The sequence below is a fragment of the Bacillus rossius genome, chromosome 15 (assembly GCF_032445375.1).
Source record: "Bacillus rossius redtenbacheri isolate Brsri chromosome 15, Brsri_v3, whole genome shotgun sequence".
Lineage (NCBI taxonomy): Eukaryota > Metazoa > Arthropoda > Insecta > Phasmatodea > Bacillidae > Bacillus > Bacillus rossius.
This window is the reverse complement of record NC_086342.1, coordinates 27,015,451-27,042,475: the sequence shown is the minus strand read 5'-3', so window position 1 is coordinate 27,042,475 and position 27,025 is coordinate 27,015,451. Positions and strand designations below refer to the sequence as shown.

At 34.0% G+C, this 27,025-nt stretch overlaps 2 protein-coding genes across 2 annotated transcripts in view; one reads left to right on the top strand and one right to left on the bottom strand.

Moving 5' to 3' along the window:
• LOC134539684 (orcokinin peptides type A-like) overlaps positions 1-27,025 on the top strand; it is a 140,366-nt gene that overhangs the window by 28,768 nt on the left and 84,573 nt on the right. The window contains exon 2 of the mRNA XM_063381881.1: positions 17,839-17,929. Coding sequence (XP_063237951.1) covers positions 17,839-17,929 — 91 coding nt within the window. The remainder of the gene's footprint in view (positions 1-17,838; positions 17,930-27,025) is intronic.
• The window catches only part of LOC134539682 (DNA ligase 3), a 454,246-nt gene that overhangs the window by 395,169 nt on the left and 32,052 nt on the right, over positions 1-27,025 (bottom strand). The window lies entirely within an intron of this gene.

Here is a 27,025-nt window from a genome sequence, read left to right as displayed (position 1 = left end):
AGGGAGGTTACTGAATTTTCTGCCATCATAAACTGTTGCTTTACTAAGGCCCAACTTGAGGTTAGTATCGTAACATTGAGGCACACTACCAACAGGGGAACACACACACACACTTGAATAGATTTCAAATATAAAAACTTTTTTTTTTTAAATTCGTTTACACCAAAAAATTCCTTTGATTTTCAAACAACACTCCCAACTAGTGATGCAAACAGCGAAAATCCAATAACAGATCAACAAAATAGAAGAGTTGCAAAAGCAAAACAATATTGAGGAGTCAACGAAATAAATTTAGAAAAAGTTAGCAAAAACTATGCAATAACGAAACTTTGAATAAATGTTGCTATACTATATTTATTCAAGCACAAACCAACCCGGTATAATGGCAGTACAAGGTATAAAAGAAAAATATATAACTCATTATAATTATTGCGGTTTAATCACAGCTAAAAAAAGTGACTCTCATCAGAAATTCTATGGTTAAAATGTAATAAATATTTATTAAAAATTCCAATAATACAACCACTCAATAAAAAATATTATTCTTTTCAACTATAACGTTGCTTACTTTAAAAATATTATATTACTAAGAAAAAAACATACTATTCAAATTTAAATACATAAAATGTTTTAATATTCAAAATTTATTGAAATGGGAATATATTTTATTAAAAAGTACTAAAATACTAATCCTTGAAGTCTCTATAATGTGCGCACATAAAAATTACGATAACATGCAGGGAATGTACTCTCTCTTAAGTGCACTTTTTTTTCAGTATACTGACCGAAAAAAATTCCGTTACCAAACAAAATCGTGTCCGAGAAAATTACATGTCCAGAACCAATAATACAAAACGGTTTCCTCATGTTGTTCACATGCCGCTAAAACGCAAGTAATGGATTGATGCGAACGAACTCCCCCGATTCACTCATAACTAGAGACCTGTAAGATTCGCGATTTCAAATCCCTAAAGGATAGACTCCATGATCCTCTATGCACTCGTGCAAATTACATCTGCTGATTGGTTACCGACTCGTAACACCTGTTGACTGGAATGATCGTGATTCGCTAATTATTCTGTTAAAGATTTTTCATTGGCCCAGAGTCCTTCAGATAAACTGTGGCCCAATCACTGAAGCAAAATAATGTCAAAAGTATTTGGACTCTATCCTATCGCGAAATGAATCCGCGAATATTACAGGTCTCTACTCATAACACATCTGCGTCCTTTAAATGACACATGCAATGGGGAATTTCTATTTAATACTGTTTCTTAAACATACACCATTGCAGGTGACGGGAACAGATGCCAGTTACCGAATTGTCGCAAACTGTTTTGTCATTGGAAACCTGCTGTGTTCGTCGGTATTGTCGTCTTTGTTTTGTCCAAAATAATTGTTCATCTTCAAAGTTGTGTTCGTACATTTGCTGCGTTGTCCATATTATTTTGTCTGTCTGCATTTACAGTTATTGTTGAAACTTTCTCGTCGTTGTTAGCACACTGTGTTCGTCTGTGTTGTTGTTATTTTTTTTTGACGTCTAATTCTTTCCACGGCATTCTTTAGCCGTCTGATATTTAAGTTTGAAAGTGTTTTTTCTGTGTTGTCGTCATTGTTTTATTCCATAATATCTGTTTAGGTTCATCGTTGGTTCTATCTGTTAGCTCATTTAGACTTGTTTTCTGTGGTTTTATGTTTTCATTTCTATTTCTTATTTTGCATTCATGACATTTTTCCCATGACAAACAGTGCAAAACTGCAATGGCGTATGTCTAAGAAATTGTATTAAAACATCTGTTTTTCCATGCAGCACACCAAATATTGTAATGGAAAATTCACACACTATAGTAATTCCTTCACTTGTTCAAATTATTCGAAGATTCGTAAACCATTCAAAACTCCACAGATGTCCATCCAACTGCAAGCAAAATTTTTCCATAAAGGCGCAACGATCCATTTATCTCTTGCATCTGGGATACCAGCCGTCACCCAGTACTCTCTAACCTCGGTAACGAGCAACTTGGAGTGTTCACATCTTGCAAATACACTTCTGATATGAAACTCGGGCATAAAATCTGACTTAGAGTTCTTCAGAACAATGCCGAGCATGATAAATATACGCAAACCAAGTTTTCAAATACATTTCTGGACGCAAATAACACGAAGTTTCCACACCCGCCGCTAGAATTCACTGCGGAAGCAGTTACGTTGACTTTTGAATCATTTTATTAGCAGACCGAAATTTTGAACGTTGTAATGAAACGGCTTCAATAAAAACGAAAATACTTTGAAAAAAATATGTAACTAAACCCCGGCTTTGCAATCGATTTTCGACAAGGAATTTTATTAAAATACTGCTCATCTTGTTAAAATTCACTAAACCGTGGATAATTTCAAGTTTCCGTTTGTATTTGTGAATTTTTGTTCGCGACATCCGCCACAGATGGCAGCACCGTGGTTACATTCGTGAAATTAATGACTCCCACCAAATACCGTATACAGAGAGCTAAGATGCTACATGTCAATAATCAAGTCCTTTCTTGCTTGATGTTGTATCTGAAGTGGTAGAAGTTTAGACTCAAGCAACGGCCACACTCTCAGGGCGCTATGCTTGCAATGTTCGCGATGTTCGCTACTCGAGTAGAATACAGCCAACTGCATCTCAGCTGTCACTGGCCACACCAAGCTGTGTTCGCTATGTTCGCTATGTGGACGAGACGTCACAAGGTGTTTGTTTATCGGCTACTTTTCTAAAACGTTGCTGACTTCGCGTGTGTGCAGATAAAAGTAATATTTTTTTTCGCGCGAATTGTGATATACTTCTGCGTTTGCATTTTATAAAGTTTTGATTTCTCTCAGTGTTGTGCTTAAAACAGTCCAGTTAACGGAAAATTTAATTGCAAGATCACGAAAATATCCATGTTTGTTGAATAAATCATTTGTAGAATGTAGAATGCAGGATATGCTTGGGATTTGATTCCAAGAGAATGTTATCAAACTGAGTTGAATTTATCCTGAAATAATCCATAAATTTGGTTTCGTCCTGATTAGCAACTGCTTCATCAAATGATATTCCTCAAACTATTTTTTTGTTTTTTTGACGTGACGTCTAATAAATCTATGAACGCCGGCTGCACGCACGAAAAAGGATTACTCATTGTCCCGTTACGCTGTGTCCTGTTACGTTCATTGTACGCTTGCGCCGCACCTATCTCTCTCCCACTCGATTGGAACAACCATCGATTTGACTTTTTCGAGGCACATTAAACTTGAAACACTCCCATTCGTTTCCTACTTTTTCTATCATCGTCCTATCCTTAACAGAATAACACACATTGAAAGAAGTTAAATAGCAAACATGTATAAAAGTTAAATTTAAAATAATCACTTCGTTAAAGTAATAAACATATTTGAATTAATAAGTGCAAATAAAAGTAAATTTAAAAATTAAATCGTAGATGTCATTTCACTCCTTCTTTGTATCCATACAAAATAGTGATAATTCAATAAAAATGTTTCAATTTTATTCATAAAAGTATGCAATCATTTTATCAATGTTTTGTTATGACGTTGTCACGTTAAAATATCGTCCATAAACCGACTTTACAGACAACCAATTTTTTTTTTATTAAATTTATGAACTCATTTCTTTTTTACGTTAACATACTGTGAGAGCCAGCAGAATATCATCATCGTCGCGGAATCATCACTCAAATCTCCGACATCGCGAACTAGACTATCCTGTGTGGCCGCCTGGCGCAGCGAACTTAGCGAACATCGAGAACATAGCACAGATTTCTGTGTGGCCTCGGCTCTATAGTGGGATCTGGGCAGGAATCCCTAGTCGAAGTTATTTCGCCGTTCGCACACCGCTCACACGTCCCGTCGCTAAACGAGCCGACTCTTTCTCCCACCTCAGTCTGCCCGGCGAAACAAAAAAAAATATTCCTACCAAGCAAAAACTCTTTTCGACACTCCCGAAGTTTTACCCTCTGGTAATTTGGGATTTATTTTTTGCGTTCATGCTGTGCTTGCAAACAGATCGCTACAATAATGAGAAGAACCTTAAAACCAGAATCTGTAACATTTTTTTTCTTCTCTCTCCGTTTACCTAAAATTAAAACGTTGATGAGACCTTTTTGCCTCGGAGCAGTTTTATTATACTGATAATGGCTTGTTTCTCCGTGCTTTTTTTTATAAATTCATTCTTTGTTGTCCATTATTCTTGAGGTGTTTCTACTACAACCACTGTAAAACTGCGACGGAGCTTTTCCAATGAAATTTCTTCAAATCATTCTATATATGTTAACAAAAATCGTGGGCTTTCGCGGCCTTTGTATGTTGTTGCTTGGCCTCTTTGTGTAGGCGCGTCGTAGGGGAGGATATCACCGACGTTTCAGTCGATGTTGCAGTCGCCATCTTTAGGGTAGCAGCAACCTACAAGTTCTCCTGCCTTTTAATAATCTCGCCCGAGAGGGGAGTGTTTCCCGAGTGGCTGTGGCTTTGGGCCAGTCAGAGCCTTCCTTTATTCTGGTTGGCCTGTTGGTTTGGCCAATAGTAGCTGGGGCTTCTTTAAATGGCTGGGGGGTGCCGGCCAATCGGTGGCCTCTTCTCTTCTGGTTGGCTGGGCTATTTTGGCCAACCAAAGGCAATCTATTGTCGACTTCAACACAACTACAATCCATTCTACGTTTTATTTGATACATATATTTTTTAATTGTCTTCTGCGTGATCTTGTCCCTAGAGTAGGCTTTCATGTTAGGTCCAGTAGTTACTCCCTGAACTTTAGCACGTGATTAAAAGCCCTCCCTTTATGGACTTCTAACGTGATTCTCTTCTCTCTAGGAAGAGTAAACTCCTGTATGATGCGGTGCTGAACACTTAAGGGTGTGCGTTCCGTTTAATTTCATCATTTAATATTTACGTTAAACACCGTTTACTTGTAGACTTTATGAGTGGCTTACCGTTTGCCCTGTTAGCTGCCAGAAGTTGCATTTTTAACGATTTTCGTGCTTAAAAATAAGGATATTTAAAAGGTATTTCAAAACCAAAAGTTTTTAGGTTTAAAGCTTCTTCATCGCATGTCTTTCAATCAGAAAATTTTTATTTCATTTTACTAAAAAAAATTAAAATTCTCAAAATTAACTGAAATAAATCCAATCCATATCTTGAAGTGGAGTTTATATACATTGGCATTAAATTGTATATTTACAGCATATTAGCTATTTATCATATATTTAGTGTAACTGTAGCTCTGATATTATTTTTTTAATCAAATGCTTGAATCAACTAAGTTTCTTTATTCCTCAAATATAATTTTCGGAGAACCTACACTCTCTTTAAATTTAAAATTATTTTTTCTCACGAAGATTTTTATTTATATCTTTAAAAAATATTTTTGAAGTTTTCCCAAGATGCTTAAAAAAACTTAATTTATTACTATTTATTTTGTTACTACGAAATTCGTTTGCTAAACTGCTAATGCTAGGGCTTAAAAACATTAAAAAAAGTATTATTTAAACTTTATCATTTTAAATACTCAAACTAAATTTTTTACGTATAATTATATTTTGCGGATAACATACTAAAATAACCTTAATAATGGAATTTTATAAGCGACAATTTTAAGCGGTAATTAGTTTCGCTCTAGCAGCTAAAACCCCCTAGATTTACAGTTAGCTTTGCCGCCAAGAAGAGCGTGTTAGGAACGAGATCTGAGGCAGCCCAAAGCGAAGAAGAGATAAAATAAATATCCCAAAAGCATTTAACGTAAAAAGCCAATAGGAAGAAGTGGGTTAGTTGTGTAGCGCCGACAAATAAATCGGATTTCTTACCCACGAGTTCGTTTTCAGAGACGAAGTCTGAAATCGGATTATTATTTTTTTTTTTTTAGCCTTTATCTGCCAGCTCTCACTTCTGACGTACCAAATGTACCTATCAGCAAAAAAATTTCGCTAAGCACACTTTAGAAATACATCAACTTGATTACCACATACTAAATAAATCTTTTTATGGTTCCAAATGTTACAGAAATATTAATGTAAAATTACATATAATTCTAAATTCGTACATTTACATTAAAAAAACTGTATTACAAAATAGTGTTTGCAGTAATACTGTGTTCGAATACTTATCCGGCCATTTGTGTATTGTTTTGTCCCAGTACCTACAAAAATTAAATATATTTGTAAACAGTTACCTGAATAGCTTTACAACATTACCTGCGCACATAATACATAAGTATAATACAACAAAATAAAGTTCCTTTATTGAATATTTTATTTTCTATGATTTAAAAAAATTTATGCTTGAATGAAATATCAATTAAAATATAAAATTATGCACCAATTATCATTAGAAATTCTCAGTATTATCTCGAAAACGTTTGCATGTATGCAAAAATAACCATAAACATGTGTTGTTACAAGTTACAATATCTTTATTGTAGTATTATAAAATATTTCTTGACAAAGTAATCTTTTGTAAAAACACAGAAAATTTTTTCTATGCCCAAATGTTCTTATTGTTTTACAGTTAATGTTTTAGGGCGGATCCTAGTGCTTAATAACCACTAATGTAATGCGTCTAAAAGGCGAAGAATCAAAATTGTTGATCATTTGAGCTTTATGACCTTGGATATTAAGTTAATGGAAACAAAATTAGGATAAAAGTGGTCCAAAACCGATTAATATTGTAGTGCAGGTATTTTTAAGATTTTGGGCAAAACTGTGTGCTGCAGAATCCTAACTACTGGCATTAACGTCTAAGACTTCAATCAACAGCTCTTAAAAAACGGTTCAGTATTAGAACCATAACATATTATTTTTCTTCATATTTTATTTAAATATGTTTACAATTAATTATAATGCTAATCCTAACTTAAAAATAAAGGGCCATATATGTTTGCGTAATCACGTATCATTTCTAGAAGACTATTAAAATACTTATTTATTGTATATAATACATTTCACGAACTAACATATATGATCATTATTTTTATTCAGGTAAGTTATGAAAAAAATTATTCAAGAAAGTTATTAAACTTTTAAAATGATACTTAACAACAAATGATTTTCACTAATTTGCAAGGATAATTTAGTATCTCAACAACTAAAGTTACGCATAAAGTAAAAAGTATTTAAATACAAACAATCAAAAATGCGTAAAAAAAGGTTATCATAATAATATCCAGTTAATAAAACATTATATGTTACACATTTTTGGTAATCACGCATCAAGTTGTTTATCGAATCATCAGCTCGAAGCTGAATGTATACAGAATGTTCATAAAAGAACGTCTCAGTTTCAATTATATATTTTAAAAGTTTAATATCGACTATTTGCAACAAATCATTAATAAAATTGAAAGTAAACTAATCTAGTTTTTTTAAAAAAAAATGTATGTCTGAAGGGTTGGTTTACAGACGATAGTTTAACGTAACAACGTCATAACAAAACATTGATGAAATGATTGCATACTTTTATGAATAAAATTGATTAATTTTTATTTAATTATCACTATTTTGTATGGTTACAAAGAAGGAGTGAAATTAAATCTACAATTTAATTGATAAATTTACTTTTATTTGCACGCATTAATTCAAATATGTTTATTACTTTAACGAACAGATTATTTCAACTATAACTTTTATACATGTTTTCTATTTAACTTTTTCCAATCTGTGTTATTCTGTTAAGGATAGGACGATGATAGGAAAAGTAGGAAACGAATGGGAGTGTTTCAAGTTTAATGTGCCTCGAAAAAGTCAAATCGATGGTTGTTCCAATCGAGTGGAAGATAGATGCGGCACAAGCGTACAATGAGCGTAACGGGACAATGTGCATAACGGGACAATAAGTAATCCTTTTTCGTGCGTGCAGCTGGCGTTCATCGATTTATTAGACGTTGCCACGTCAAAAACTGTGCACCTTTAGTTACATGGCACGCATCCAACCTTAAGTCCAATTATTCTTCCCACACTTTGGTTAACACTTCCAGAGTAATGGAAGCGATAGCCTCTTCAATTCGGTGTCTCAACCCTGGCAAATCATTTAGGTAGCGGCGGAACGTAGAAACGATATTCTATAATAAGGAAAAAAAACTCGCATGGTGTTATTTCAGGTGACCATGGAGGCCAGCGAAAAAGAGCTCTGTCGTCTCGACCATTACGACCATTCCAACGGTCAGGGAGTTCGACGTTCAACCACTCTCGTACAAAGAGACTCCAATGGGGAGGTTCTCAATCCTGTTGCCAAATAAAGTTTACAGGTTCAACCTCTACTAATTGGAGAAAGAACCATTCTTTCGCGCATGCGCTCATGTAGACTTCAACTTTTTGAGTTAATTTTTAATTGTGAATTTTAACTAACGTTCTATCCGCATCACTTACAGATGATACAATTAAATTCTATAACAGGAAAATTTTATGGACATACTGAAGAACTAAAAAAAAATAGTTTTCTGCCAAAAAGTACATTAAAAAGAAACCAAGAAGCCCAACGATTGTCACAATATTACTTTTTTTTAGATATGATTTTTTCTTTATACCGTGTCCATGATCAAGTATGGGTTTCTATTTCAAAATCATGAAAAACAATATAAGCGAAGAATGTCGCCGTGGTTCGCAAGAGAATGGCTTTCGCAAAAAGACAATGCATTTTTAAAATTTCACTGGAAGTACGGAAATGGCGACTGCACTTCTACGAACATTTTCTTTCCATTTGTGTCGATTCCAAAATTTAATTTTTCAACCAAGTAAAAAGGGGCGGGAGAGCTAAAGCGGAAACGTTGGAGCACATAAATAATTAAAAGTCAACATCGGCATGATAACCACTCAAGAAAAAATAGCTTCATGAATTCGTTTCTTTTTATTTCTATTCGCAAGGGCACTTGTTTCCGTATTATTTTCCTTTGTTCCTAACTTTTCTGGTTACGTTCCATATTTCTGAAGAAATCTGCAGTTTCCTGGAGCCTGCAGACTGCTTAACACTTAAAATGCAATCGGTTGATTCCAAAATATAGACTCTCTGAGGGAAAAGTTTTTGGATAATCGCATAAATTACGCAAGTATCCGTCACATGTTCAAATAAATTAAAACAGAAACAACCCTTTACATACTTTTTTTTATCTTACAACTTCCCGAACGCAATACGCCCAAATTATTACTAAAATGTTACTATTTGTGAAGAAGCAAATTATTTGAAAATAGTTTTATATATTTAACATCAGAACTACACGAGAACATATTTTCATTTTACTTTTATTCATTCGCGAATAAATAAAATAATTTTTTTTCTTTTGATGTTAAACGGGTTAAAAATCTCATGACCTATCAACATCGTAAAAATATATACACTTCAAACATAATAAGCCTTAAGCATAAATATAATGTAATACTTCTGTGAGAGTTCCCTTTTTACAAAGTAATAAGTATCAATACTAAGTAGGAAATTTAATATATTTTTATAATATGTATTATACTAAACATAACCAAATGGTATATTAAGTATTAAACTACATAAAAAAATTGCTCATAACTGTGTAACGTAATCGTTAATTTCAAAAATAAGTTCTTTGAAATTGTATTTATCAATAATTGACAAAATATTTAGTTATTTTTTATAGCGAAACAGATCATACATTATATATATATATCTTAAAAGAATATTAATGGAAAAAAATCCATTCGTTTGTTTATAGTATTATACTAATTACAACAAACATTTTCATTGTTAAATATGACAAATGATTAGTGAACATATAAGTAGTATAAATTGGCCGATTCTGGCCTAAAGTAATTCTTATGGGATTACGGCTTTGTGGTTAATTGCTGTGGTGGCTTGCCAGTCGTGAGGAATTGGCTATATTCGGGTGTTTTCGCTTCTCGACGCCTATGATCGGGACCTCGAAGGCCATCATGGATTACGCTACATCTGCCATCTTGGTATCAGCTATTTTGTGAATCTGTAAATTATTAGCTAGAAATTAAGAAAAAAATTCCAGAATTATTAATTTACTGATTGATTAAATAGAAATTCCGTCCTGTGTTCGATACTTGCTCGATATTTTAGGCAAAAATATGTACTTAATAAATATGGTGAAAATCCTAAAAGAGGCATTAAATCCTCATCTACCAGCCTCCAATTGATTGGATCGATTCCTGTCCTTGGTTCGATCCTTGGTAAAGGCAATCATTTTTTATTTTAGGTAAAAAAACACACTTTATTTAATACAACATGGAAAAAATTCATATAGCAGCTTAAATTACTCATCCACCAAACCCAGTAAGCTGCCGATCCCATATTGGTCGCCATCTTGGAAGTTCGTAAATATCAACCTTAAAAAAAGGGAAAAAATTTTAAATTCCTAAAAAAATCAGCAATTAATTTACTGATTGAGTCTATCGATTCTTGTCCTTTGTTCAATCCTTGCTCGATGCAAAACAATATATATTTTTTAATTAAAATTTTAGTAATAGGTTTAAAGGGAGAAAACCACACAATTACAAATTTTAAAAAAATATTAAATAAATTCTAAAGTACAAACAAGGAAATTACTAGCGTTTCTCAATTTACACAGTCTTCTTAGAAGGCGAAGAGAGTCATTTTCATGTGTTTTCAGGGCAATTTTACATGAAAGTCGATTAACCAAACGCATGATCATTCTTTATCAAAGTAAAACCCCATACCATACCAACTACACCAGTGACGTTTTCATGACGTTAATAGTACCGATCCAGAATCCATATTAGTTTCTACGACAAATGTCAGAAGCAACCTGAAAGTTCAAACACAAATACTAAACTTAAATAGAACATTAAAATAAACTATCAGCGAGAGTTAATTCCGAATTTTAAATAACACATGCTGAAGTAGTTCCGTTTCTCGCCAACATATTTTGCAACATGCTGATTTAAATTATTTAATTAATTATTTATAATGAAGTGAACCTTATACAAAGTACATCATATTAGTTAAGCAAATATAAATGTTGCCCCCATATGACTACAAATTTAGTCAATTCGGCAGCAGCGACCAGACACATTCAGTCGGTGGTCAGCCACATCCAGTTGGTTGTCTAGGCACGTCCGGCAGGTTGACCAGTCACACAGGTCCAGTCGGTCGGTCAGGCTAACACAACCAGCTGGTGGCCAGGGCACGTAATCAGTGATCAGTACAGACCTGTAAAATTCGCGATTTCAAATCCCTAAAGGATAGACTCCATGATCCTCTATGCACTCGTGCAAATTACATCTGCTGATTGGTTACCGACTCGTAACACCTGTTGACTGGAATGATCGTGATTCGCTAATTCTTCTGTTAAAGATTTTTCATTGGCCCAGAGTCCTTCAGATAAACTGTGGCCCAATCACTGAAGCAAAATAATGTCAAAGTATTTGTAATCTATCCTATCACGAAATGAATCCGTAATTTTACAGGTCTCTAGTGATCAGGCATATCTAGGGTCATGAAAATTTCGCGAAAAGATCCCGAGAGTAGCTGGAAGTTAAAACACTGTAGCATCGTCTGTGTTTCGTGATTGGGTGAGTTACTTTGAGGTGCATGTCGATTGTTACAACAACCAATCACACTAATTCAGTGTGGAATCAAACTCGTCCTTAGTGGCTCGTGCAAACAAGGCAACGACTTCTCTCGCAGACGGCTGCCAATCACAAGGAAGAAACCGCTGGTGTGGGTATACCTTGTAGGCGTTCAGATTTTTTCGCGAAAATTTCCTGCCCCTAGGCATATCTAATTGATGTCTTAGAATGTCAGATGGGTTGGCCAGTCACGTCTAGCGTGTTGGTCAGGCTAACACGACCAGTTGGTGGACGGGACGCAAAGTTGTTGGCTAGACACCTCCAAGTCAGCGGCCATTCAGATCAGTCGGTTAAACCAGGCACACGTGTTCATTAGGTTGGTCAGGCCAAGCCTAAATGGCGCGACATATGCCTCCATGACACACGCCCATGTCGCAGGGGCACCAAATCTATCCTACATTCTTCGCTCGCTCCCGCCTTCTCCGGTCTGTCGGGCGCGATCCGCGTTTACATTCGGGCCACAGGTTTCCTTTAGTGCGTTCGCTGGTTCACTGTAGCCATCCCACTTTGCAACTTCCCCATGGCTGCCGGGGCGCTAATTGCCGAGTCCCTGCAGCCTTGTGCTAGCGCCAGACGCACGCGGGCCGCCGAGTCCTCACCCACGAAAGTGAGGGAGGGCTCTGGCCATTGTTTACTTTTCTACTAAACGCGTATAGGCTTCGGCCTGGAACGTACTAGGAACCTCCCGTAAAATCACTCCCATTTTTGTTAGGAGGGCTCACAAAAACTTCGGCTGTGTGAGACTGACTTCAGCGTGGAGGGGCTGTTGTCCAAAAAAAAATAATTACATGCCCAGTCGGTGACCAGGCCTGTCTATTCAGTGGCCTGGGATGCACGTACAATAGTAGGCAAGGCGCATCCATCTGGTGGTCAGAAACATCCATTTGTTCGCCAGGCACATCAAATATGTTGGGCAGGCATCCATCAGGTTTACCAGGCACAACTAGTAGGTTGACCAGGTACGTCCATTTGGTGTACAAGCACATACAGTCAGTAACCAAGTGATCTTCTTCGTCGATACTCGACGGAAATTTTTAAACTGGTCGTGTACAATGTCAGATGTGTAGGCCAAGAGTCTCCGCACCAAGATTTCTAATTTTTTCGATTTTTTGTTACTACCTTACAAACAGGCCGTGTTCGTGTCAGGAGTATGGGCCAAGCACCACTGAAACAAGAGCTCTAATTTTTTCGATACTGGTAATACCTTTCAAACAGGTCATGTACATTTTCAGGCGTGTAGGCCATTAACCAAAATCGGCCAATTTATTTATACTACTAATATAGTTTCTGTATTTGAATTTAAGAAAACTTCATTTGGCATGAAAATTTTATGACGTCAAAATTATGAATGATGAAAGTAGATGGTCAAATAAAATAACCGTAGATCATAGGAGTGTTGTAACTTTCAAGTTAGAAAATATTGAAATTTTTTGTGATTTTTTATTTTCACGTAGTATCCTAAAATCCCAAAATAAAGCAATTTTTATAACAATAAAATTTTCTTTATTACATATTAATAAAAGTACTGTGTCGGAAATTAAATATAAATATTGACGAAATATCATTAAATATCTTCCAGGTTCTTTGCGATAGCTTTATGCAACAATATAACTTCCATATTTATTTCCATTTTTAATGAGTGACATAATGACTATGTTATTCCTTTTTTGGTTGTTAAATCTTTAATCAACTCTTTGTTTCTCATTAGCGAGTACTAGCCTTAGGCACCGAATACTCTGCATTCCAATAGGATTGAGAGTGTAAAGCCATATATACATATATGTATGAAACAAAACTTAGATTTCTTATGATTATCAACACATCAAACTTAAGAAGTTGTAAAGATTTAAGGAACCCATGACCAGTTTTAAACTTAATGCTATCTATTAAAATGGTCGATGAAAAAATGACACCAATTAAAGTAGATGCCAAAACAGAGAATATATATTTACGTCTGGCGCGTATTTAGCTTAACATTATTTAAAGTACTTTATTTTTACTTTATTTCAATTATTTTGTGTTCTTCCTTCAATGTGAGGCAGGGGTGCAGTAATAATACACTTGACTGGCGTTGCTGAAGAACTTGGTTTGAACCCCTACACTATATATATTTTTTTTTGTAAATGGAACAGAAATATTCATGTAAAATTATATATTTGTAAATATGTACATTTACATGAATTCAACTGTATCACTGCAAAACAGTATTTTCTGTAATACTGGGTTCGGATTTTTACACGTGCATTTATACTTTGTGTTGACCCAGTACCTCCAATAGTTAAAGATTTTTGGCAACCGTTTCCTGAATAGCTTTCTAGTGTTTACTGCGGACACTAATAAGCACCAACGAAATAAAGTAAAATTGTTACATATTCGATTATCTTTTCCGTGGACTAAGAAAATTATGCTTGAATGAAACATCAATTAAAATACAAACATATGTGCCAATTTTCGTAAGAAATAATCTGTATTATCTCAGAAAAAGTATTTAATATTTTCAAAAATAACCATAGTCATGTGTGGTACAAAGTTACAATATCTTTCTTGTAGTATTACAAACTATATCATTAAAGAAAAAAAATTGTCTGTGCAGGCAACTCTCCTGATTGTAGTTTTCAATTGTTTCCCTGAATCACTCGCACGCCAATGATGGGATGGTTCCTCTCTATAAAGTAATGGAGGATACCCACCATAAATATCCTTGGATTGTATCGTCAGTGTTACCATTTCTAATGAACTTGCTAATGATGAGACGTTTAATCCAAAAACACAGACAGGTTACATACAGCTCACAGGGATGAAAGCCACAACCACAACCACAACCCAAACAGTTCCGAAGTTTTCCGAAGTAAAATGTTCGGCCTGTGTTAATAAAAAATAGTTATTGACGTGACAACGTCTAATAAATCGATTAAATCCGGCTGCACGCACGAAAAAGTGTCCCGTTATGCACATTGTCCCGTTTCGCGGTGTCCCGTTACGCTCATTGTACGCTTGCGCCGCATCTATCTCTCTTCCAAACGATTGGAACAACCATCGATTCGACTTTTTCGAGGCACATTAAACTTGAAACACTCCCATTCGTTTCCTACTTTTCCTATCATCGTCCTATACTTAACACAGATTGGAAAAAGTTAAATAGCAAACATGTATAAAAGTTATAGTTAAAATAATCTCTTCGTTAAAGTAATAAACATATTTGAATTAATGAGTGCAAATGAAAGTAAATTTATCAATTAAATTGTAGATTTCATTTCACTCCTTCTTTGTAGCCATACAAAATAGTGATAATTCAATAAAAATGATTCAATTTTATTCATAAAAGTATGCAATCATTTCATCAATGTTTTGTTATGACGTTGTCACGTTAAACTATCGTCCGTAAACCAACTTTACAGACAACCAATTTTTTTTTTCGGGAGGTTAGGTTAGGTTAGTTTATCGTAACATGCGACTTTTGTTTCATGCGACTTCCGTTCCATTCACTAAGTTACTCTTACAAAATGCCATATACAGAGAGCTATGATGTTTGTCTTTAACTTGGCAAAATTAAGACGATTTATAGCCAATATTAGAGGAGTAAATTTAAATTTAAAGTTTCGTCGATATCGAGATCACCTCGGACGGATGATAAGGCGAAACTGTGAGATATAATCATGCGTGGGGGATATTGGATAAGCCCGAGAAAACCTTGGGCTCGCCGCAACCTCCACTCCTTTCACACGCGCGGAAAAAAAAAAAAGTTCAGAATTCCAGCCCACCGTGAATCGAGCCCTGAATAACTGAAGTGGTGAAGCGAGTGACACTACAAGCTCTCCATCACAGAACACCTCCAAAATCGACGTAACTCTTTACTCTTGATTTGTTTTATAACTTGACAGGTTGTAAATCACGCGATATTTTACGTTCATTTACGTACCATTCCAAAGTTTTATTGCAACCAATAAACTTCAACGACCTCTTTTTTTATTTTTCAGCAATCGCTCACAAACTTCGAAATACTACGACAGCTCCCTTGCCTGTTTTAAAGCACGTATTTAGAAATTAAAAGAAAATGGTTTTAACGTTCAGAACAAGTTGAAACATACCCTTCATTCGCAATCCCTAATCGACCGTTGACAGATTTTAAAAGAAAACATCGTCAACACCACGTCTATTGCTGAAATTAAAGATAAAAAATAAGAAGCCTCGCGTGGCGAGAGATTCGACCACGAAAATAATAATCCACTCCAGTTTATGACGTTGGCGATCCATTCCCCCTCCCCAACTCGGCAGGGCCGAAAGACAAACAATGAAAATAGTCGGGACGTGTCGCGCGCTAGGGGCACGCCTGACATTTATGTTTCCCCGCCGAGCCGAGGCGTCGGGCGGGATGCCTGCACGCGAGCCGATAGGCGCCAATACACCTCGCGGCGCAGAGGAGGAATATGAGAGCCGGTGACGCAACTAAAACTGTCGTCAGCCTCGAGGCAAAAAAACTGACCAAGTCGACCCACAACCTCAGTTATTTTTGAAGTAAAAATTTTCGAGGCTATAATTCTCTATGCAGGTCATGAAAAAAATAATATGACTAGATTGAATTTTTTACGTTTGCGCACGCACCGTGCAACGAAATATTCACAAGATTAAAAAGCTACATATAATTTAAAATTAAAAATATGATTTTAAATGTTATTCTTTAATGATTAATATTGAATTCCAGTCCATGAAATTAAAAACCTTTATTTATTTACAATAATAGTGATAAAAATTGTGTTTATAAACATTTTCAAGTGTATTTATGTGTCAGATTATGTTCTCGTATGTATAATTTATTTGCATTATAAATTATTACATTATTTTTTTAAAAGTTAACTAAATTTAGTTATAAAAACAATAACAAATTTATGGTATTCGTTATTAATTAATTTTTTTCTGTATTATTTTACTATAATTAAATAATAAATTTTAAACACCTATTTATATTAATATTGATTAATAAGTATTTATTTTTAAATTTAATTAAATTTTTACTTTATAAATTGTATTTATAATATCACTCAAGCTCTTTAATTTTTTTTATTTCTATTAATTATTTGAATGCAAAATAAAATTTAGTTTTATATTACCTACGCCAAGCATAACTAATAATTTGTTTTTACAACCGGTAGAGTTATATTAAAATCACAGGGTAACTTACGGATATGAGTAGGTAATGGATTGAGCTAGTTTTAAAAATTAAGTTTTGAATTGAAACATTTTTACAGCCGGTTGCAAATGGTAGCAGCAGCACAAGATTTCGTTTAACTACAAATACTTTTTTTTAATTTCTACGATTACAGAGTGTTTTTAAAATATAAGGGTACCCTAAAATTTTTCCTCTCTCTCTTCTCTGTGAAGTTTTACTTCAAACGCAATGGGCGGCCATGCCCCCTTGTTTTATAGTATAACCTTTTTTTGTGACATCACAGTACTTTAAAAAAAAATCTGTCACATTTGGCACAACTACTCTTATGTCCAAATAATAAAAATAAACATAATTGGGGATAAGACACTGCCATTATTTTTAATTATTAAATATTTTTTCCCGAAACTTAAAAATGTATATGTTTTAATTCAACAGGGCATAGCACTTAGCTCGTTAAGATCAACGTTGGTGGATGGTGTTGTAGTTATTATGACAATTGTAGCTACCCGCTTTAAGCAGTTAGTTATAAATAATTAGTTAAGCAACGTGCCAGAGTCCGTTAATTAAGACCTGACTGTAGCAAGGAAACCCACTGCGGAAGAAATTAGAAATTATTTGTGCCTTGTCATTACCAGTAGATAAGATTTTAAAATGAAAATTTTAATTATAAAAATAAATTAAAAACTCCACTGTGGGAGATTTAGAAGTGGAAGGACGCCATCTTGGTTTCAACGGCTTTAAGGCCATAACATTTTTTGTAGTATATTTCCGGATACTTGGTATTGTTAAAGCAAATTTAATAGTTTAATGGAGTGTATGATATTAATGAAGACTTTCTGCGCTTAGCTTTGAATTTATTATAATAATAACTTCCACAACTATAATAATACTTTCAATTATTATACGATAAGCAAATGTATGGTCTAAAAACTACTGAAACCAAGATGTCGTGTGTCTTTTCCTATCTCTCCCTCTTTTCCACGCTGTTCTTTATGTATGTTATGAATTTTTCGCATAGGAATTTAATACAGGCAACTACCAGTTAAAAATTGTTACTCTTTTATTTTTCAGAATGAGCCCGTGAGAGACGGACCCTACAGGGAGTTCAAAGGAGAGAGTAACATTGAGCCTGATGATGTCATACGCCATCTTGATTCTATCGGTAAGCCTCAACGCAACATTTTTAATTTGCAGTAATTTCACGTGTGTACATAAATTGTTTTTCGTGCGTTTAATGTCACGTTCTTGTTGTTGTCAAAAATAAATTACATAGGCTTTTGAGTGTTTTTAATTGTGTTTTGAAATAACGACCCTTGTCGTTGTCGTGATTACCATGTGTGCTTTAATTTGTCTCTTCTTACCTCTTTTCGGTGTTTTGTACTTTTGTGTTCAGTTATATCGCTTGAGTATTTAATAGCAGACGCACTATACCTTTTTTCAGTGTTTGCCCGGTTCGAAAGAGCCATTAACACCGTCTTAACTTCTATAATGGTGTAACTTCGAAGTTTTACTCAGCAGATTAGCTCGCGTTCAACATAGATCGCCACAAAGTTGGTGCTTCGCATGCAGTCTGTGTTAGTGTCACGGATTAGGCTGTAATTGTGTTAAGAATTCAACAGGGTTTTCCTTATGGCGAGATAATTCATTCCAAATATTGTCCGTAATACTTAAGCGTGCTCTGTATTCATCTCGTAACAAGCATAAGATTCTCTGTGAGGATATTACTGGCTCCCAGCGGAGCGTTATGACGTCACTGCGCCAGCCAGTGGAGTTGTGCCTCGATGCGCGTGAAATTCAAATTCCGAAAAATATGCTTCTTTTACCAAAAAAAAATAGCTTGTTTCATCATTCTTTGCCATTCGTTAAATGTCTAACTCGCAATTTCCGAACATTCTTTTTTTTACACATCTGTACATCGGAGGCATTAGACACTATGTCCACTTTTGAACAAAATCCACTTTTAACCATTAACGTGATCGCCGTTTGACGTTGTTTCTATTGGCGTACTCAGATCTACTATATGTCAAAAATTCACGTTTTTTGGGTATAAAATAATTGAGTGTATAAGTGAGGCGCTATTTAAAATTTTTAAACTGCTCTCTTGAAAAATATTTTTTTTTGGGCATATTATATATATAGTAACATTGTACCAGAAAATTTTCACTGTAAAAAAATATAATGTTTCGTATGTTTTATAGTAAAAAATAACATACCTACTAGAAACTAAGATACTATCAATTATTGCGATTCCAGTTTATTTTTCTGCACAACCTTACTCCGTATAAAAATTCTTAATTTATATGTTTAAAGTAGACGACTCCATCTGAATCTACAAATAGAATGTGCAATATAATTCCATAAACAGTTGAAACACTTGGGTGCAAAACCTATTAGCTAGGACCTATTAAAAAAATATTTTTTTCCTAAATTCTAATTATTTGACTAGTATCAATTTACTTAATAGAGGAAGGATTGTAGAAAAAAATATCTTCACTCAAGATCAAAAATTGCTACACTGATTATAGTTACAACTATTTTTATGAATTGTATGATACTTTTAATAACTATTTGAGTTTGAATGTATTTATTTTTATAAACAACTTTACTTTTAAACATTTCAAAAATCTCTGCACAACGTAATTAAAACCAAATAATTTAGTTTGACGTTTAAGAATTAATAAGCATATATAAGAGTTCCAAATCAGTCGGCACCGTGATTACTAAAATCAATAAAGATATATATGTATACAATCAATATCAGCAACGGTCGGTTCCTAGCTATTGGAAATAAAAATAATAGACACTGATATTAATATCTTAAACTATTATAAAAAAACTACTTTTCACAGACTATTCCTACCTTTACTGTTATTCAACCTGGATATGTAATATTCCAGCTAACAAAACGAGAAATATAATTATCGATTGACTATTTGTTCCAATTGGCTTTAATAAATCCCACTAAAAAACCTAAAAATTTGAAATTTTGTTACCTGAACATAAAAATATATTTTTTGATCATACTTAAAAAAATTGTAGTTCTTTATTGTTTCCACTCTATGGCGTCCTTGTTTGATCAATTTGGGTATTGTTAGCTGATTTACTAGAGCTAATCGGCAACTTCATTCCAACCTGTTGTTATTAATAATTTGTGATCGATCACGCAATTATTTGGTTGACATCAGGCATGCCACTATACGTCTAATCTAAATGAAATGGGAAATTAATTTGTCATGAATGAGCACTCCGATCCATTTGTCATAAATCCAGTTATTTATAACCACACTGGATAATCGTTGTGTATATTTAGTCTTGCAGGTATCAGTTCAGGTAGCATAAAATAAATAAATTTATAAATTAATCATAGCCCATTATTTATGAGAATATAATCACTGTCCAAGTTGTTAGAAGATTACCATAGTATATTAAACATTAAATTTTTTTTACTGTGTGGCCAGAACGCAAGACCACCATAGGTAAAAGAAAAATTGCAGAATCTGGTGAGCAAAAAAAAAAAAAGGTGGGCTTGCGTGAATTTTTAACGTAGATTCATAGCTATGACACCTTGAAGTTAGTTTTTACGTTTGTTACTTGGACGCAAGCTATATCAGAACTAGGGAACTGTGAGTTAATATAACCATGACCAAGTTTTTACTTCTTTAAAAATTATATACACTTCACAGTTAGCCACGCTCAAAGTGATTAGTAAATCCGCTTAATTTCACTCCGTGAAATGCAAAATTTGTACATGGTGTAGCATAAAATATAATGAAAATAATTCTAAATTTTACATAAAATATATGGAATTAGCACGCGCAAGATGAATTTAAATTACTTTTGTTTGATTCGGGCAGACTACAACTGCGAAAACTCAAGTAATATAACATTTACAAAACGGCGCGTATATTCAGATTTGTTGTATTCTGTCAGTAATAAATGTAGAACTGTGAGTTTAAGCCACGATTTCATTCGCTTTTTGGCTTATGCTATTTTCAAGGTATCAGCACACAGAATAATATTTTCTGTACTTTTACAAAAGATTAATTTTGAAACTAGTTTGCCAAAAAATTGTTGTTATCATTTCAGAAAAGATATTATAACTTTGCACAACACCTACTTTGTACAGCTATGGTTATTTTTTATATAGAAAATACTTTTTCAAGATAATATTTAGTATTTCTTAATATAATTGGCGAATAATTTTATATTTTAATTGATGTTTCATTTAAACATATTTTTAAACCATTGAAAATATAATCTAATATTCAATAATAGGACATTTGTTTGTGTCATGTTTGTTATGTTTGCACTTAATAATTAAAAGCTATTCAGGTAATGGTTTGGAAATAACTTTAATTAGTTAAGTTCTGGAACAACACAAAATATAAATGCCCGGATACGTATCCAAACTCAGATTACTGCGAACACTTGTTTGTAGTGATACAGTTGTTTTGAAGTAAATGTAAATAATTACAAATACCTGTAATTTTACATTAATATTAATTATTAATATTAATTTTAGCTTATACAGATACGCGAGTTATTAAAAATTGTAATATTTCATATAAGATGAGTTAGTGGTATTATGATTTGCTGAATTATGATTTGTCTCGTGACGATTCAACATCAATACACAGAAAACAGTACCTGCTAGTAAATTATATAACGACACCAAATCTAACGTGTAAAGTTTTTTTTTGTTTTGTTTATATACAAAAATTCAAAATAAACTTAAGCTATTTACTTTTAAAAACAAACATATTCTACGAAATAAACCCAGGATTAATTTAGACTCTATTATAGTGTTCTATCTCAAATGGTTACGAGCACATGATGACAATATAGCCTATACCAAAAATTTATTTATGTATTTCACTATACGTAGAAATATCTCGAATAAGTTATTCAAAAAATTGCATGTGCTTGCTCTTAAACACAAATTCAAAATTTAGTACATTATTTTCAACTTTGTGTGCATATTAATAAACATAAGCTGGCAACTTTTCTATATAAATTAATCTGTGTCAATTAATTTATGTGTAAAAATCTTAGCTCTTGATACACGCCATTTTGTATAAGTAATTTCGTGAAAATGGAACGAAGGTCGAACGGAAATTTGACACAAATATGGCGGATCCACGTGCAGCAACATAAACCCGTATATATTCACTTTCATAAACTTAGAGCACATGCAAAACTATTGGTGTGCGAAATAAAACTTATGATAGTAAAGCTACTCCATGATAAATTTGGTAAACTAAAATAGACATAGTGAAAAAAATCTCAAGTTTTATAATACCTAAGAAATTTAGGCATTACTATGATTTGTATAACAATTATAATATTTGTGAAAATATTTGTTACAGAACATTGAATGAAAGTGAGATACCAAGTAAAATTATATATATATTGATTAAAAGTAATGAAGAAAAGAATTAAAATAGATGAACATGGCACGCGGGATTGAGACTTCAGCCGAAATCCATTCGTATTTCGTCGAAATATAATATTTACTTGTTGTTTACCAAGATACTTTTAACTTTGTCTTTTTTCATATCAATTTTTAACCACGGAAGACACTTACAGTTAGTTTGTGTAAAAAAAATTTAATAATTATTCTTAGAAAAAATAGACTATTTAATCGAATATTTTAATCATTGTACATCGGAAAATCACTACTAACTACGTTGTGTGTTTATGGTCAAATACCTTTTTTTTTTCTTAAAAATTAATTGTTTTATTACTTACTAGCTAAACCCGGCCACGCTTTGCTGTGGCACAGTTTAATATTAATTCATTGTTTAATTTAATATTTTACTGTGCATGGCTGTGGAATGTAATAGAAGAAATAAAAATGTGTTTAGCTTAAATATTTTTATTGTAAAGCTAATGGAAGGACTACATTCCTTGTTTTCCCATTTTTTGCATAAACATATAGATCAGATGGTTTACCGACTCTGGAGCACCCGACATATAACTGTCCATGAGAGAAGCATTCATTTTCTAAATTCAAACCGCACACTTGCAAAGATTGTCCTTGTGCTTTATTGATGGTCATAGCGAACGCAAGGCGTATTGGAAATTGAAGTCGTTTGAACTCGAACGCCATATCTGTCGGAATAAGTGGCATTCGTGGAAGTAATACGTCTTCACCTTTATGAAGTCCAATCAAAATTGTTGCTTCAATAAGATTATCCATTAATATTTTAACTACTAATCGTGTACCATTACATAATTTAGGCTGACAGATATTTCGAAGCAATATAATTGGCACACCAATCCTGGAACATCGAGTGAATTGAGAAATTCCGTTGGAAAGTTCACTGCTTCATTTTGGTGCACTACTGAATCAATAGATTTGTATGTCATTGTTTCACCTTCGATTCTGTTTATAATACTATTGTTCATATCGTGTACGTCAACATTTTTAGCCGCTAGAATGGCTCTTTCGCTCAACCATGCATGATTTTTGAATTTTGTTTCGATGTTTTGGAATACCTTGTCTACTAATTCCTCTTTTGAATCTACGATGTTGCATAAATCAGATGATAAGCTGATTTTTCCTGTTTCTGGATTTGTAGGTACAGTGCCGTTACCAACTTCAATTAATTGTCTTGAAAATATGACTGCTGTTGGATCGTTCTGAAGTTTAACTCGCATATTCGTGGTTAAATGCATTTTTTTTACTGTGCTCCAAAAATTTGAATATTTTTTAATTTAAACGTATTTTTATCAATAAAGTCGAAAGAATATACTTTCAAATTAAATAAAGTTTTTTATTCTTTCTTGAAATATATATATATATACATATTTGTGTAAATTATAGTCGTCAAGGCACAATGGTCGAGTAGCCTGATGTGCTTGAACTTCGACAATATGGTACAGCATCGTCGAGCGTGGTCACAACTAAGTTGGGTGACCATGATGTTTAGTTATAGAAACTTTTTTTTCCGACTTTTCCGGTGGATTTTCCCAAACTTTTATTTCATATAAACACTCTTCTGTTAAGATGCAATGTTCTGTAAAAATTTCAATCCAAACCATCGTATACTTTCCGAGTTTTGCGGCCAAATACATACGGAAGCTAAATTTTTATATATATAGATTGGTCGAAACATCCTCGTAACACCTTATTAGTTTAAGTCATTATTTTGGAAATACGTCATTTCAAGTTTACACTGTATGGCATAAAGTAAACCTGAGTAACAGGCAAACAAAGATGAATACACAAACACACTGCATGTAATTTTCTGTTTATTCTTTTGGCTGTTCTCCTGATTCCCTCTGCGACTTGCAGTGTTAACAAGCAATGGCGTGTGTCCAAAACAATTATATAAATCGTTCTTCTGCATTGCAAGAATCATTTCAAGAACGTACCACTTAAATGATGTCGGGTCGTCCACACTGTATATTTATTTTGTAAATGGAACAGAATTTTCATGTAAAATTAAATATATTTGTACAATTGTACATCAACATAAAAACAACTTGTTACTACAATATTGTGTTCGTAGTAATACAAGGTTCGGATTATTACTCAGGCAATTATTCTTTGTGTGGTCCCAGTACCTCCAGTAGTTATTATTTTTTTTTTTGTTCCTTGAATATCTTTACAATATTAACTGCGCAAAATAATTACGCACAATAACACAAAATAAAGAAAATTGTTGGATATTCAATCATCTTTTCCATGGTTTAGAAAAAAATATTTTTGAATGAAGCATCAATTAAAATATAAAATTATGTGCCAATTTACGTATAAAATACTCAGTATTATCTCGAAAAACGTATTTCATGTATGCCAAAAGAACGATAGCAATGTTTTGTGAAAAGTTACAATATATTTCTTGGAGAATTACAAACTGTTTCTTGGTAACTGGTTGCCAAAGGAATATTTTGTCAAAGCAGACTGTGTACACGATATTGTTTGTGGTCATTAGTAACTAATTACCTCGGCTGCCGAAAACTGCGGTCGTGTTGGCCAACTATTCCAATAGCACGCATGGCGGGTTGAGTGCCCTCCAGGGGCAAGAGGGGGGTGTGGAGTCCGGGCCACAACTTCGCACTGGGTTTGAAGGGGGGAGTTCTGCCCCCACCCCTTCCACCCCCTCCATCGCTCGTGGTCGTGGGGGTTGGTAGCATCGCGCGCCCTTCAACCCCCTCTCCCGGGGAAAAGGACGGCGCCTGGGTTCTAGATCCCTTTGATTACAACCGGCCGCGATGTTGCCAGATCGACGAGCCTCGTTCACGTACCGTCGCCAGAATTAGCACACACTCTCTCTTTCACGAGAGTTGTTGTTTTTTTTTTTCTCATGTGTAGCAACTTAACTCTCGGTATACGCCTCTTAAGTGGGAGAACATTTTCGTGAATGCGACGTAATTCAAGGAACAGGAATGTGTAACAGCCGCGGTGCTGCCACCTGTGGCGGCTGGCACGAACCAAAGTTCACAAAGACAAAGAGAAACATTATAGCATCAACTGTTTATTGAATTTTACAATATGCGCGGTATTTAAATAAAATATCTTTGTCGAAAATCAGGTCCACAGCCGGGGTTCTTTTGTTTTAGTATTTTTTCTTCTCTTTTATCGGAGCCGTTTTATTATATAGTTTGAAATTTTGGTCTGCTAATAAAATGATTCAATAGTCAACTTAACTGCTTTGGCAGCGTTTCATAGCGGCGGGTGCGGAAACTACGTATGATTCGCGTTCAGAGAGTATAGTTGAAAACACGGTTTGCGTGTATCCATCATGCTCGGCGTTAATTTAAAGAATTCTACGTTGAATTTCGCGTCAAAGTTTCGTATTATAAGTTTATTTTCAACATGAGAACACATGAATTTGTTCTTTACCGACGTTTGATGTCGTACATCACTGACGAGTACTGAAACACGTTGGCTTTTTTTTTAAATATTTTTCTTTAGAACTTTCAAACTAAAAAGTGCTAACAACTGAAAGAAAAACTGAAAAAGAAAATTGATTTAGTTGTTACTTTTTTATTTGCTTAGCTAGAAATTATTTTTTGGGAGTGAAACTTCTAATGCGACTTCCAACTAGGTTGCGTTAAACGTTTAACGCTACCATGGAGAAAGCACTGTTGCGTTAAACGTTCAACGCTCCTGGGGAGGGGGAATAGACAGAGACAGAGCGAGAGTGAATGCGTGGCACTCGAACGCATGCGCGTAGTATACCTGTAACAGGCCAGTGCGAGCGTTAGCAACGAGTAGCGTCCAATATTCCAACGCAAGAGGGAGAGAGAAAGAAAGATACACAAAGGTAGAAAGTAGGAGAGAGAAAGAGAATGAGTCGGTAGATCCCAAGCACATGCGCGTGGTATTTTTGCTATGCAGCGAAGTAAACAGTGATGTTTCACTTCTTCGGCGCGGAGGGACTCCACGCACTATTTTTTTTACTCAACGTATTTATAATACCAAATTATGACGCCGAGGGGAACTTACAGCGTAGTACTATTATATTCAAAAATTATATTTTAAAAACTTTGTTTTCTTGACATTGTGCAACACTGTACATAAATAAAATATTCAGTGCGAATATATTCACTTAATTAAAATAACGAAAATCATAGCAATAACTTCCAAATTGTCTTTTTGTCGTACAAGAAGTGACCCAGTTATCCACAAATGCTTGTTAAACTTCATATACTTATACTTAACAACGCGTACGGGTTTTTAAAACAGAGTAATATTAAGTCCATTTTAGGAAATTTCTAAGAAATTGTAGTCGTTGTTGTAACTTTACTTTCGTACTTGTACAAAAGAGACTTTTGGAAACCGGTTGCCAAGAAAAAAATATTTTAATATTACAAGAAATATATTGTAATTTTTTGCAACACATGGCTATGGTTAATTTTGCGTATATGAAATACTTTTTTTCGAGATAATACTGAGGTTGTCATACGAATTTCTTTATTGAAGTTTCATTCAAGCATAATTTTTTTTTCACACCATAGTTATTCATTTCATGGGCCATCGGCAAATCAAAAGTTTGTGTATACTACAATTTCATGGACTACAGCTGCCGTATTTTTTCACATATCTCTTACAAATGATGCATGAAATATGTTAGTGGAAACTCTCGGTCGAGTTCGTTAATAGTCAAAATTCAACCAAAGGGTGGTTGGAAAGAAGGTTTAAAAAATATTGGTTGTCTGTAAAGTCGGTTTACGGACGATAGTTTAACGTGACAACGTCATAACAAAACATTGATGAAATGATTGCAAACTTTTATGAATAAAATTG